This window comes from Brienomyrus brachyistius, chromosome 12 (assembly GCF_023856365.1).
Source record: "Brienomyrus brachyistius isolate T26 chromosome 12, BBRACH_0.4, whole genome shotgun sequence".
In the NCBI taxonomy this organism is placed as follows: Eukaryota; Metazoa; Chordata; class Actinopteri; order Osteoglossiformes; family Mormyridae; genus Brienomyrus; species Brienomyrus brachyistius.
Genome location: NC_064544.1, coordinates 26,694,699 through 26,710,515, shown reverse-complemented (window position 1 = coordinate 26,710,515; position 15,817 = coordinate 26,694,699). Strand labels below are relative to the sequence as shown.

General features: G+C 47.6%; 1 protein-coding gene across 1 annotated transcript in view; it reads left to right on the top strand.

Moving 5' to 3' along the window:
* Window positions 1–15,817, top strand: part of LOC125705351 (uncharacterized) — an 89,981-nt gene that overhangs the window by 71,984 nt on the left and 2,180 nt on the right. Inside the window, exons 14-21 of the mRNA XM_048971883.1 lie at window positions 1,515–1,607; window positions 3,248–3,337; window positions 4,633–4,725; window positions 4,897–4,992; window positions 5,531–5,549; window positions 9,883–9,937; window positions 14,213–14,435; window positions 14,555–14,655. Coding sequence (XP_048827840.1) covers window positions 1,515–1,607; window positions 3,248–3,337; window positions 4,633–4,725; window positions 4,897–4,992; window positions 5,531–5,549; window positions 9,883–9,937; window positions 14,213–14,435; window positions 14,555–14,655 — 770 coding nt within the window. The remainder of the gene's footprint in view (window positions 1–1,514; window positions 1,608–3,247; window positions 3,338–4,632; window positions 4,726–4,896; window positions 4,993–5,530; window positions 5,550–9,882; window positions 9,938–14,212; window positions 14,436–14,554; window positions 14,656–15,817) is intronic.

Genomic DNA, 15,817 nt, shown 5'->3' with positions numbered 1-15,817 from the left:
ACAAACAAAGCACAGCTGCTGAACGCAACCCACAGCTAAACTTACATAAGTGTCAAGATAAGAGAAACCAAACTACAAACTCTACACCTAATGCTGTTCAGCCAAATGGCTACTTCAATATTAGTTTAAATACTAGAACTCGTGGCCATAAGCGAAAATTAATGGGAGAATATTTTAAAACGAATTTGAGGAAGCATTTCTTTACACAGCGTGTAGTTAGAATATGGAATAGTCTTCCTGCTAGTGTAGCACAAGCTAAAACCCTGGGTTCCTTTAAATAAGAGCTAGATAAAATTTTAACAACTCTGAGCTATTAGTTAAGTTCTCCCCAAACAAGCTCTTTGGGCCGAATGGCTTCCTTTTGTTTGTAAATTTCTTATGGTCTTATGTTCTTACGTTCTAACTCCCTAACTGACTAAACAGCAAATAACACATGCTAGCAAAACAAAAATTGATAGTCACTCCTTACGCACCTGAAACAAACACAGAACATACACACAGATCAAAGAGTTGAAATTTGAGGGGCATGAGAAGACGTAAACCAAAGACCCGAGCAAGAGTTTGATACCGAGTAGCAAAACAATCAGACGGAGTGAATGGTCTTATTTTTATGATAATTACGATGCACAATAACTTAAGGGGCCAATGCATCTGCCAATACATCAATGAACCACTGTTTTTTGCAGTGGAGTATTGCAGAGTGTGCTCAGCAGAGCAGTATTGCAGTGTGCTCACTAGTGCAGTACTGCAGTGTGCTCACTACTGCAGTACTGCAGAGTGCGTTCAGCAGTGCAGTATTGCACAGTGTGCTTAATAGGTAAGTATTGCAGAGCCTCTGGATGGGGTTACATCTAGAGAAAATCAAAGCACACCATCAGCCCACAGTGTCTGTTGGTGTAGGCAGCCATCTTGTGGGAGTCATTAGGTGTGATGATGCTCTGCATGGTCCTATAACAGCCAAGGAACATGAGGGCTTTTTACAAGAGCAGCTGCTCCCTGTGGCTCAGACACTGATCCCTCATGATGTTCCCTCATTCCAAGATGATAATGCCCCCATACACACTGCTAAACACATTCAGGAGAGGTTTCATGAGCACCAGGATTATGTCAGATGCCTTGCTTGGCCTCCCAGCCACCAGATCTAAACACCATTAAAGTTTTATGGGAAGTTCTGGAGCACAGTGTGTGAAGTCGATTCCCACTTCCTTAATGTTCCAAAGACCTGGAGACTTTTCTCTCTGAAGATCAGTCCAGTGTCCCACTGCACACATGAGGATCCCATGACCTCACTGTAGGAAAATCTGAACCTATTATTGCAGCTAAAGGGGGCCAAACTCCTTATTAGGTCCTTGAGATTAATATACTGATGGTTTAATTTTTTTGCCCACCCCCTGTAAGTTCCCACCCCTCAAAGATATAACAGCCAGAAGTACACAGAGGGATAATGTTTAATGGGGCCTGTTGTATGTTATATTTATTTAATCTGTTATTTTATGTGTTTTATTGTTTTTCAGTTTTTGCTCAGAAAATCCTTCTGGGGATTTTCTTCCTGCTTCACCTGATATTAAGTTTCCTGTATCTAAGTGTGATTCTAGAAAATGACAAAGGTAAGAAAACCTTTAACTGTAAGCAAACCATTTGACTGTAGTAGAGCTCTAATCATTTGTCAATCATTTGGTAAATGGTGTTTGTAAAATGTTTATAAATCAGAAATATTTTTCGAGCTGCTGTTAACAATAATGCAATATAACCATTTCTAGTTTGAAGTTATCATTGAATTACACCATACTAATAAAGGCATATACTTTGATGTAATCAATATGAAATAGACAGTAATATATTCTGTGTAAGATGTTTTGATATTAACTTGTTCTGTGTGTCTTCAGATAAAGTCAAAGTAAAAAGTTTGCAAATCCGTTGGAATTTTCTGTATTTATGTCTAATTCCCATATAACACATGGTCGTATCTTCATGTCACAATAATGAACAAACAGTCTCATAACTAAAGATACACAGCTTTTTTTGATCATATTGAAAAAATCATTAAAACTGTGAAACTGAAGGAAAAAGTAAGTTAACCCTAAGCTAATGACTTTTTAAAAAGCTCATTACAGTCAGAATTTAGCAAACCTGGAGTCCATTTAATGAAACGAGTTCAGAGGTGTGGCCTAGAATTACTGTGATTGATAAAAAACACTGAAAAGTCTGAGTTTGAGGTTTTGACATGAAGCATATCCAGATGGGAATCATGCATCACACAAAAGAGCTTTATGTTCTCTGAAGAGCTACGAACTATTACTTTACATAAGGCTGGAAAGGGTTACAAAGTCATCTCAGGTATTTTAGATATTCATCAGTCTATTGATAGGCAGGTTGACTATAAATGGAAACAATTTGGTATTATGGCTACTCTGCCTAGAAGTGGGTGCCCCACCAAGACGACCCCAAGAGCACAACGCAAAGTCCTCAACGAGGTAATGAAGAACCCTAGAGTGACTTGAGGATGTCAGTAGAACTGGCTACCATCTCTGTTCATGAATCAACATTAAGCAGAACAGAACAAGAAAGGAGTCCATGGCAGGACACCAAGGAGGAAGCCAAAGAGAACATTGCTGCATACTTGAAGTTTAAAATAGAGCACTTGGACGCTCCACAATGGTCCTGGGAAAATATTTTGTGGAGTGATGAAACCAAAATTCAACCATTTGGGAGGAACAAGCAGAACTTCATTTGGTGTAAAATGGTACCTGCATATCAACATGAAAACTCTACACTAACATATGATGAGGGGAACATTATGATTTGGGCCTGCTTTGCTGTGTCAGGGCCTGGACAGCTGGGCATCATTGAGGGGAAAATGAATTCCTAAGTTTATCAACCAATTCTCCAGGATAATATGAGGGTGTCTGTTCATCAACCAGTCGAGCAGGTCTGATCCAAATGTTCAGTTTTCCACTTGCATTGTGAACATTGAATGCATTTGTATAAGGGAATGAAAGAGTATAATATTTTTGTGTTATTGCTCATTAATGCATTCATGCATTTCAGTATCTGTGACTTAGATGAAGATGAGATCACTTTTTGTGAACAATTCATGCAGAAAATCAGATAATTCCAAAAGGTTCACATACTTATTACTTTGACTGTATGTATTTACTGATTTCAGAGGGACAAGAAGCTGTTCATTTCATTAATAAACTTTGTTGTGTTAGAAACTGAAATTAACTGCAACTAATTCTGGCCACAGGACGACCTGTAAAGATCTGTGAGTTTGTGTTTGTCTACATTCTGACTGTCACATTCCTGTTTCGATCCTGGGAGCGGGAACATTTACTTGGTACGTATTTGTTTTACGTTTAAATTATTTTTAAACAATTCCACTGATAAGTTGTTTAAATATTTTGTTTAATGAATACTGTTTGATATTTTAAATAAAATATTATGATTTACCATTACATATGTTTAATGAAAATACCCAGTGACTATTTGACTGTATATATAGTGCTGTGACAAAGTGATTGGTCACTCAATCAACCTAAGAACCAAATCTAAATGATAATGGGTTAAATTAAACTAGACACAACCAAGCTTGATTGCTGCCAGCCCTGAGGAACCTACACATCACTTAAATAGAACCATTGCAGCAATGTGGAGCTGGATAAGGGGTCTGAAGAAGAAGCAGCAGACCATGCTTCAATCAGAAGAGCTTCCTGAAGACCTGAGAAAGAAAATCACTGAAATATATCAGTCAGGAAAGGGGTACAGTGGACTATAATGGTGTCCATGGGAGAGATGTAACGTGAAACCACAGCTAAATAAGAGTAACATGAAGGCTCATCTAACATTTGTCAAAAAACACCTTGGTTACCTCCAATACTTTTGGTAGAATGTTCTGTGACTTGGTGAGGCAAAAGTGGAGCTATTTAGAAGACATGGGTCCTGCTACATCTGGCGTGAAGCTAACAGAGCTTCCACAGAAAGAACATCATGGCCACAGTCAGACATGCTGCAGGCAGTGTGATGCTGTGGGGAGGCTTTGCTGCTGCTCGGCCTGGGCGACTTGCTGTAATTGAGGGAAGCATGAATTCAGCTGTTTGACAGAAAGTACTGAAGTAAAATGTCCATCATGAGTCTGTGGTCTTAAGCACAAGAACACGTCCACCTAAGAATGACTGAAAAGAAACAAAATTAAAGGTTTGGGGAGGCCTAGTCACAGTACTGACTTGATCCTCATTGAGAAATTTGGGCAGGACCTTAAATGGGCAGTTTATATTTAAAAACCCTCCAATATGGCTGAATTCTGAAACAATTCTGTTGAGAAGAATGGGGTAAATTTCTCAAACGATGCCATAGGGGGGGAATTATTTTGTCACATGGGTGCTATGGGTCTTGGGGAATATTTGTTTGTTTTTTTAATATTATTTTTAGGTTTTTTCCCTTCCTTCAGTGAATCAAATAATCATTTAAAAACTGCGTTTTGCACATAGAATGTTCTTTGTATTATACTAAATGTATTTGTTATCAGACACATTTAAGTGTTATGGATGTTAAAAATAGAGGAAATCAGGGCAAATACTTCATCACAGTGCTGTATATAGCTGTATGACTAATGCTTTTCTCTCTACCTTTCAGTCAAACCCCGCAAATATGTCTATTTATCAGGGACTTTTGCTCTCCCTCTCCTGAATTCTGTTGCCCTGGCTGTAGTATTAATACTCAAAGCAGGTAAATACACTAAATTTGAGATATTTTACTTTTACTATGTAAACTTAACGAAACAACTAAATGGTACAAACCCTTTAGCAAAAATATAGATTCCTGTGGTTTAATCTCTGTCACTTACTGCTGATTTACTGACCTCAGTTCTCAGTGATTTTTGTGATGATGTCATTTCAGACACAGGAAAACAGCCACTGGATCTACGGCTGATTGTCCTGATTTCTGGGTCTGTCTTCCTCTTTAGCCGCTTTGTTATAGAGGTGTCTGCATACTGTAAGTATAACAGGGATACGATGCATAACTTACCATAAAGGCTGAATATGTGTACTGGGACTTTTCCAGCATCTTTGTGGCTTTCCAGTTTGTTTACATCTCCACATGCTCAGCACTTAACCTGGATGAATATTACATTTGTATCCACATCATTATGAATTCACTATATGGTTTGGCTCAGGATGTAACATTTCATATCACTGCTGGTTTAATTGTTTTGAGCTTTTTTGCTCTTCCTTTATTTCCAGTGGTGTATAATGGCCTCCTGGCCAGTAAGGGGCACTGAGACTATAATGGGGAGCCTGACTAAGGAAGGGAGATGATATAAAGACATCCTTAGTGATACAGCCAATGTATCTATGTAATACAGAACACTGCCACTGTCAGTAATTGTAATTATATAGTAATTATAAATACGCAAGTAATCATTAGTTCTCATTACACATTATTATTACTCATTACATGCAATCTAGCAGCTACAATAAGCTCCTATTGATGTCTTCTGAGTTCCAACACTGTTAATCTTTTTTAATTATAGGGTTGGCCAAAAAAGAAAAGTAAGTACAGATTTTCTCTGTTGTATGTGAGCAAGTCATTTTTTCTGAAAAAAATTAAATTAATGTACAAAAAATTAATCCATCCATCCATCCGTCATGGTGAACCTGGCACCTGTCACAGGAAGCACAACGCAGGGGACACCCTGGGCAGGATGCCAGTCCATCACCGAGCAAAACACATTCACATATGATGGGATATTTATCTTGTTGGTCTATGTTCATGTTTTGGGACTGGGAGGAAACCAGAGTATCTGGGGAAACATGGGGAGAGAATGCAAACTACACAGAGCCCAAGCCGGGGGGTGTGAGGTGCCAGTGTTACCCACTGAGTCGCCATGTAAGCTACACAGAGCCCAAGCCGGGAGGTGTGAGGTGCCAGTGTTACCCACTGAGTCGCCATGCAAGCTACACAGAGCCCAAGCCGGGGGGTGTGAGGTGCCAGTGTTACCCACTGAGTCGCCATGCAAGCTACACAGAGCCCAAGCCGGGGGGTGTGAGGTGCCAGTGTTACCCACTGAGTCGCCATGCAAGCTACACAGAGCCCAAGCCGAGGGGTGTGAGGTGCCAGTGTTACCCACTGAGTCGCCATGCAAGCTACACAGAGCCCAAGCCGGGAGGTGTGAGGTGCCAGTGTTACCCACTGAGTCGCCATGCAAGCTACACAGAGCCCAAGCCGGGGGGTGTGAGGTGCCAGTGTTACCCACTGAGTCGCCATGCAAACTACACAGAGCCCAAGCCGGGAGGTGTGAGGTGCCAGTGTTACCCACTGAGTCACCATGCAAACTACACAGAGCCCAAGCCGGGAGGTGTGAGGTGCCAGTGTTACCCACTGAGTCACCATGCAAACTACACAGAGCCCAAGCCGGGGGGTGTGAGGTGCCAGTGTTACCCACTGAGTCACCATGCAAACTACACAGAGCCCAAGCCGGGGGGTGTGAGGTGCCAGTGTTACCCACTGAGTCACCATGTAAACTACACAGAGCCCAAGCTGGGGGGTGTGAGGTGCCAGTGTTACCCACTGAATCACCAGGCAAATATATTACAAATGGGTGTCACCATGTGTTACAGTAAGTATTCAACTGTATGAGAATGTGTGGTGTCACAATATATTAATGATAACTGTGATATTTCAAAAGTGAAATATCGATTGTCACGATCGTCCGGGAAGCGGGCGAACGCGCTGGCAGGCGAGCAGGCAGGAAGCAGGCGAGCAGGTGTAAGCAGGGTGAATGGGGATTTATTATACGAACAAGGTGCAGGGAACATCTCACACTGACTGACATCATGTAATATCAATGACGGACAAAGGACTCGGGTAAGACACGGACTGAAATACACAGGACTGATTGAAAATAAGCAGACACAGCTGGGTACAATCCGGGAAACACACGTGGGTAAGCAGGGGGCGTGGCACACAGGAGGAGCCGACGAGCAGGTCATGACAGAACCCCCCCCCAAAGGCGCGCTGCACCGGGCGTGCCCGGGAGGAGGCGACGAACGGGACAAGACCGGGGAAGCAGGACCTGAAAAACAAAACCAAAAAGCATCAACAAGGGACCGGGAACAAGACAGACAGACAGAACAGGCACAAGGACAGGAAATGGGACAGGACCTGACACAGGACAGGGAACGCGGACAGACAGAGAAGGAAAGGGGACACAAAGGGAACAGGCGGGACACAAGGGCCAGGAGTGAATGGAGGGAACACAGGACGAGGAGCAGAGACGGGAGGAACAAAGCGAGGGGGAGCAGAGACAGGCGGGACAAAGATGGAAGGAGGAGAGGGGAACGAAGGGACAAAGGCAGGAGCAAAGGGAGACAAGGAGGGGGAAGAGAGGGGAGCCCGAGGGAGACCCAGCGGAGGCAGCCAAAGGGGCTGCAGGCGGCCGGGAGGCCGGAGCCGGAGGGGACCCCGGAGGGGTCGAGGAGACCGGGCGAGGGACCGAGGCAGAGGCCGAGGAGGGAGCAGGAGGGGCCACAGGGGAAGGGGACGAGGAAGCAGGAGGGGCCCTCGGTGAAGGCCCCGAGGAGGGGGGAGCCACCACAGGCGGCGACGTCCGGGGAAGGGCCGGAGGTAGAGGCCCCGTAGGGGACCGAGGAGCCGTAGTCGGGGGACCCGCAGGAGCCCGACGAGACGCCGGACGAGGGACAGAGGCAGGGGGACGAGGCGTCGAAGGGGGACCGGCAGGCGCCGAGCGAGCCACAGCGCAGGCGAAGGAGGGCGAGCCAGGGGGCCGGGCGGGAGGGGCCCCCGTCCTGTGTCTATGCCCTCTCCCCCTACGGGACACAGACACCAGGCCCCTTGGTCGGGGTCGGGTACGTCGGGGCGAAGGACATGGAGTCACAAGTGCGGTCCCCGAGGGGTCCCATTCAAGCTCCTCCACCTCCGAAGAGGGAGGAGCCACGATGGAGTCCTCCCGGACCACCTCGGGGACTAGGGCGACAGGAACTGGGGCACGGTCAGGAGCAGGGGCACGGTCAGGAGCAGGGGCACGGTCAGGGACCGGAACAGGGCCAGCAGGCGGAGGGGGCGCCTCTGGAGCTGCTGCAGGCGGAGGGGGCGCCTCTGGAGCTGCTGCAGGCGGAGGGGGCGCCTCTGGAGCTGCTGCAGGCGAACTGGAGCGCGGTCAGGGACTGCAGGCTGCTGCAGTGGGGGCGCCTGCCCTGGAGCTGCAGGCTGCTGCAGTGGGGGCGCCGGCCCTGGAGCTGCAGGAGGAAGAGGGAGCTGCGGTGTCTGCGTAGGCGGCTGCGCAGGCAGCGGCGGCAGCGAAGGCGGCTGCGCAGGCAGCGGCGGCAGCGAAGACGGCTGCTCGGGAGCGGGGTTCGCCGGCAGTAACGGAGGGAGGTCCTCTGTACCGCCGATCGCCGGTCTCCTCCGCCTCCCTCGCTAGCGCCTGGCGGTGGCGGGAGGCGGCGCGATGTCCGTGAAGGCGGACGGCCAGAGAACAAGCTCCCACTCCGGGTACGGGTAGAGGAAGGGCTCCTCGTCCTCGTCCTCACTGGAGAGCCAGTACTTCCATACGGGATCGGGGTCGTGTGTGGTCGGCCCCCGGGCTGGAGGTTGGTCCAGGAGCTGCAGGAGGAAGAGGGAGCTGCGGTGTCTGCGTAGGCGGCTGCGCAGGCAGCGGCGGCAGCGAAGGCGGCTGCGCAGGCAGCGGCGGCAGCGAAGGCGGCTGCTCGGGAGCGGAGTTCGCCGGCAGCGGCGGCCGCACGGGAGCGGGGTCCGCCGGCAGTAATGGACGACCAGCAGGTCATGACATCGATATGTTCACTCCAGTCAATTTCCAGTTTGGATCAGCATTGTTACCTGAATATCCAATTTGTTAAATATTACTTTATATTGTAAATTGCTGTAAGCTGGCATCATGGTATTTTGATGTACTTATAGCTTTGGTTCACTGACCTGAAATTTGAAGTTTGGGGTTTTGTTGTTTTGTGTTTGTTGCAGCCATATTTATATCACTCTAAATCAGTGGGATTTGGAAATAAAATTCGAAAAAATAAATAACATACATTCCACTAGTTGTTTGTCCTGTTGGCATCAGACTTTGCTGCAGCATAATAGTGGCAGTTGTCAGGGACACATATGGTCACCCCACCCTGACTGGGGAACCTAACGAGAACCATAAACACACACTGAGGGAAAAGTGCAGGTGCTACACAGAACTTTTATTAGGCAGACAGAGAACAGAAAGAATCCAACATTGGAATATCTGGCTGAATATCTGGTGAAGATCAATTACACACAGTGTGTAAAATGAACCCGATGTCATTATATTAATGGAGTCACTACAGAATTTCATAAAAAAGATGGTATGTTAGACAGCCCAGTCTGCAGGAAGTGCTGATCAGCAGGAAGTGCTGATCAGCAGGAAGTGCTGATCAGCAGGAAGTGCAAAAGGCAGCTTTAGCCCTGATTGTCTTTTCACTCTCTGTGTAGTTTAGTTGCTCTTTTCCGTTGTTTTTATACAGTTTTGGTTACAGACTCTCCATTTCACTACATTCATATTTGGCCAAAAAAAGACAAACAAACAAATTTAATTTGACTGGTAGCATTATTATAATTATTTCATAAAAAAATTCTATATATACCATAACAATATTGTCATCTTATATTCTTTTGCACACGATAATCATGTAGTGAAAATCTGATATTGCGACAGCCCTATCCTGTCCTTAGTTAATTCTGTTACTTCATGTACTTGCCAGAATTGCCTAAATTCAATGTGATACTGGGCATCAGTAAGAAGCACATAAAAATAGGATCATTTTACTTAAAATGTGATATTCAGGCCTCTGAACACTGTTGTAATAACTGTATGTTTTTTCTTAGACTAAAAAGACAGCTGGGTTTGGTTGAGAGACTCCAAGATACTGAGCTGCAACTGGTAGGTGTCAAAGATTCATCAGCCCCCCTGGTTGGTGTCCTGGGGCCTGTTTCTCTACATCAGTCTGACCATCTTCCCTCAGATTATTATACATAATTGTGTCTGTAGCAGATCTGTGGTCCTTGTGCTCTTCCTCCTTCCCTGTAAGTATGGAGGCTGTTGAGACAGCAGGGTAGTGAGAAGCCTGACTGCCTGGGAGAAGAAGCTGTTTCAGTGTCTAGCAGTGATGTATCAGATGCACCGGAACCTTCTGCCAGGTGGTATTGGATGAACAGTCTGTGGGATGGGTGGGAGGGGTCTGCCTCAGTGCTGTTTGCACGGTGAATGACATGTTTCCTGTACCTGCCTCTGCGGGATGATTGTGTTGGATGCTGAACTGAAGCTAATGAACAGCATTCTGACATAGCTGTCCTTTTTGTCCAGGTGAGGGGGAGGGCAGTGATGATGGCATCACATCTAGTCCAGATTGGGTGATAAGTAGGGGGTCTAGTCAGTGTGGGAGTTGTGGCTTCATGTGCCTCAATACCAGCCTCTAGAAGCTCTTCATGATGATGGGTGTGTGTGATACAGGCCAGTGATCATTGAGACAGGACATGGTCGGCTTCTTGGGCACTGGGATGATCCTTGTTGTTTTGAGGCATGGAGGTACCACTGCTGTGCTCAGGGATACATTGAAGAAATCTGTGGGGACGTCTGCCAATCGGTCAGCACAGTCTCTGAGCACCCAGCCAGGGATGTTGTCAGGTCCTCCTGCCTTCCATGGGTTGACTCTGCATAGAGTCTAACCGACATCAGCAATGAATAGGCGAAGTACCTGGTCGTTCAGGGGGGGGGGGGGGGTTTCCTCATGGGTTCCCTGTTCTGTGCCTCATCTTGTGCATAGAAGTCATCAGCACATCTGGCAGGGAGGCCTCACTGCTGTGGGTCTGAGGTGTTGCTTGTAGTCAGTGATGTATTGAATTCCTTGCCACATGTGCCATGTGTCCTTTGAGTTCATGAAGTGGCTGCTGTTTTTTTCCCCTGCATCAGGTACTTTGCCTCCTTAATTGCCAGGGACAGTTGGGCCTCTGGCTGTAGTATAAGCCTGTCTGTCTCCAGACCTCTAAGCAGCGTCACTGTGCAGTTGTGCAGATAACCAGGGACACAGGTTTGCACATGTGATGACAGATTTGGACACAGTAACATCTTCAGTTCATTTGCTGATGTAGCCAGTCACTGAGGCTGTGTAATCCTACAAGTCTACTGATCTACCATAGATGCCAGCTACCCTGATGTGCCAATCTGTGTGGTCAAAGCAGTAATGTTGTGCAGTTACAGCACCCCGAGGCCAGGCTCTCTCCTTCTGCAGGGCTGGTCAGATGAGGATCTGCATGGGTCTGTAGACTGGAGTCAGGAGGATAGAGATGTGGTCTGAGTGTCTGAGCTGGGGGAGGGGTGTGGCCTTGAATGTGCACGATGGTCGTTTGTATATATACTATTTAACATTATTATCTTCAATAAAACTGACTTTAATGATGCATTACTGAAGGCCGAAGCGACAATGAGGAATCCGTTGCCGTGAGTCTGAAGTTCGCTGATAATCCAATGGAGTTCACACAGGGCTCTACCAGCATCACCATTAGCACTAGCTCTGGTGGGATGTAAACCGCAGTGAGGACTGTTTTGAACTCTGTGGGGATGTAGAAAGGTCTGAATCTGGCTGCCAAAACCTCCACGAGTGCCGAGCAGCAGACAGAGATGATCGTTACCTTCATACACCAGTTGTTGTTGATGCAAACACGCAGCTATGCCTCTTACCTGACAGAGAGACGTTTGTGTTGCTGCGGAAGGTGATTAGCCCGTCCTGCCGGATCGCGGAGTTGGCGATGCCCCTGTACAGCCACATCTCAGTGAGGATAAGAGCACAGCAGCAGGCCAAGAGCAGTCTTAAGGCCGATTCATACATCACTTTTTCCACGTTCACTTTCGGTCCACGTAAGAGTGAGTGATGTAGATTTCATCATCAGGGGTTGGCGCTGGATGGTGTGTGTGTGTGTGTGCGTGTGTGTGTGTGTGTGTGTGTGTGTGCGTGTGTGTGTGTGTGTGTGTGTGTGTGTGTGTGTGTGTGTGTGTGTGTGTGTGTGTGTGTGTGTGTGTGTGTAGAACCCAAATTTTTATATCTGGTGGAAGCCATGTGTCGGTGCATGTTGACTGCACATGTGCAAGGATGTTGACTAGGTGTTTCCAATAACTCTCAGCACTGACTTTCCCAGAGCATTAGGTCAACCAAGAAAGAGTACAGGAAGGGTAATTGTTGTTGTAGTGTAGTTACAATGCGCTGTATGAGGAGGTGTGGAGGTGATTGACAGGGAGCAGGGTGATCGGCAACTGCATTCTGTGGATGACAACATGAAAGTATTTTTACCTCCTGACTCTCTCATGTAAAAGATACCAATTCCTCCTCCATAAACTAATTACATTGGTGAAGAAGTGAATTTCTCTTGTCTGATTTGTTTGTTGTGGTATTTTTTTTTTTCTGAAAAAAAGGCTTTGCTCCTGCAGAAATGTTCAGCTCCTAATTAAATTATGGAAGATTTTTAATGTTCAAGAGTCTCTATCCAGGAGGTTGAGTTAAGTCGGAAGTTAGTTAAGAACAATTTCTGAGTCAAACTGTAAGTCTATTTATGTTAACTTGAGTGCAGCTTTAGGAGTCGCCTGCTGGAGTTTCCATCTCTGCCTGACGGGTGGATTCATGCTCTGAATGGTGAAGCCTGCGTCACTCATCTTTGTGTTGAAAATGTGCAAGAGCCTGTATAATTGGAAAGACTCAGGGGGGGGGGGGGGGGTGTAAAACACATTATTCCGTAACTATCCAATCAATAGAAGGTGATGAGACACTGACGTCCATGAGCTTAGTGAGACAGAAAATGTTTTGCTTCACTGAAGCTCCTTTTCTCAGCGTAGGGCTGTTTTGCACAGTCAGACAGTTTTTTGAACAGCTACGCTTTGGCGTCATGTATAAATGGTCTGTATGACGATACACTGGCATTCAAGTCATATTTTTTATGATATAAATGTTACTTTTTTCTTTTCTTATTGCTTAAAAGAATCATCCACTGTCTCACAGGGGCCACAGTAGGGGCATGGATATCCAGGCAGATTCAGGGGGCCCAGCACTTTACAGGGGCCACAGTAGGGGCATGGGTACCCTGGCAGATTCAGGGGGCCCAGTACTTTACAGGGGCGACAGTGGGGGCATGGATACCCTGGCAGATTCTGGGGCCCAGCACTTTACAGGGGCAACAGTAGGGGCATGGGTACCCTGGCAGATTCAGGGGGCCCAGTACTTTACAGGGGCCACAGTAGGGGCATGGATACACTGGCAGATTCAGGGGGCCCAGTACTTTACAGGGGCGACAGTGGGGGCATGGATACCCTGGCAGATTCTGGGGCCCCAGCACTTTACAGGGGCCACAGTAGGGGTATGGGTACCCTGGCAGATTCAGGGGGGCCAGTACTTTACAGGGGCCACAGTAGGGGCATGGATACCCTGGCAGATTCTGGGGGCCCAGCACTTTACAGGGGCCACAGTAGGGGCATGGATACCCTGGCAGATTCTGGGGGCCCAGCATTTTACAGGGGCCACAGTAGGGGCATGGGTACCCTGGCAGATTCAGGGGGCCCAGTACTTTACAGGGGCGACAGTGGGGGCATGGATACCCTGGCAGATTCTGGGGCCCCAGCACTTTACAGGGGCCACAGTAGGGGCATGGGTACCCTGGCAGATTCAGGGGGCCCAGTACTTTACAGGGGCCACAGTAGGGGCATGGATACCCTGGCAGATTCTGGGGGCCCAGCACTTTACAGGGGCCACAGTAGGGGCATGGATACCCTGGCAGATTCTGGGGGCCCAGCACTTTACAGGGGCCACAGTAGGGGCATGGGTACCCTGGCAGATTCAGGGGGCCCAGTACTTTACAGGGGCCACAGTAGGGGCATGGGTACCCTGGCAGATTCAGGGGGCCCAGTACTTTACAGGGGCCACAGTGGGGGCATGGATACCCTGGCAGATTCAGGGGGCCCAGTACTTTATAGGGCCCCTTAAATATGTTCTGTAAACACCTGCATATGTGTCTGTGTCTCATGGAGAGCAAGATGGGGTCGCAAAGAGAAGCACTTTAATGTACCTGTACTGATACTTCTGCAAATGGTAAATAAAGGACCATTTCATTTCACACAGAGTTTTGCTGATGAGATCATTATTCTCCCATCCCCCCCATTTTGCCATGGCTCCAGCTCCAGCCACAGGTTCCCACAGCCACCATTCCGGGCCCCCTGGCCGACCTGGGGAAATGCAAGCTGATCCGGGAGCAGCTGTTGCTCCTGCTGCATGCCCGCATATGCCGGCAACGCAAGCAGACCAACAGGAAATCGTGGTCGTGCTCCAGGCCCCAGTGCTGCACCATGAGGAGGGTCCTGAAGCACAGGGACAGCTGCCAGGCCGGTACATCCTGCCAGGGTGAGTGCAGGACCACACTTCTGTTACACTATTCTGGGTGGATTCAGGTTGATGGAGGATCCAGTGCCAGGTCTGTTACTGTCATCTAACAGCTTGAACCCCACTTTGTTCCCCTGCAGTGAAGCACTGCACTTCCTCCTGCCAGATCATCTCACACTGGGAGAACTGCACACAGGATGACTGTCCCATCTGCATGCCATCTGAGAACATGAGCATCAATGTAAGTCCTCCCCTCCACAGCCCCCATAACTCACCCCTGTGGTCAGCTGGAGTCCAGGCTGACCTCCTATCAGTGATAATTTGACACTTACATCAAGGCTTTGCACACCTAAATGTAAGGTTTGTGTTTACCATCATTCACCAAAGGACAAAACATACCAAGTGTTCCTTACTGCGGCAGTATGGTTATTGTAGTGTGAGATCGCATAGGACAGCGCGTAAAAGTGTAATGTTAGAGGTGTGCTATTTGATGGATTTCCCTTGTTCCTCCTATTGTGGGATTCTAGTGGGGCGCCCTGAGGTCAGCCCCCCCATATCGCCCAGTCCCACAAGGTTATTTGACAACACAGAGACATGATATCATTGGTGAGGTCCGGTGCAAATGAGTGATAGAAAACTACTCATACGAATGTCACCATTCCAATATTTTTAGTTGTTTTTTTTGTGCAGACACTGCAGTGCTGCCCATACCTAAATCCACCAGTGGACGGAAGCGTAGGCTGGGTTAGGCCTGGAATACACTGGCATTAAATTGATATTTTGTGTGATATGAATGTTACTTTTTTCTTTTCTTTGTCTTAAAGAACTTTTGACTGTCTGTCAGGGGTGTCAGATGGGTATGGATACCCTGGCAGATTCAGGGCACCCAGCACTTTATAGGGGGCCCAGAATCTGAAAAATAATAATGTATATTCTCATCAACATATGTCGCCTTCACTTCTGATGCCAGCCAGTGTGTCCTGGCTTGGACCTGCCTTCACACCCTCATCTGTAGGGTTACACACAGACTGTGGTGCTGATAGGTCCACTTTGGGACACTGTCCACTCAGCTCAGCCTTACAGTTGCTGCCAGCTGGCAGATTGTCGGATTCTTAGTTTTACTATTTTTATGACACTGGAAAGTGTCTCGGTGTCTCCCTAAAGAAAAGCATTGCCATCCCATCAGATGGGCCTCGGAGGGAAGAGTGCCCCCTTCTGGTCGCCCTATGGACATGGCATACGGCAACAGCTTGGGGGTACAGGGGTCACTGGTGTGGGCAGGGTTGGCACCCAGCTCCAGACCAAGTCCCCCCTCCCTAACATACTGTCCCTCCTCCCAGCTCTTGGGTGCCCCCAAGGTGGCAAACCTGGTGAGAGCTGCCCCCCCCCCCAAACCAGCAGGG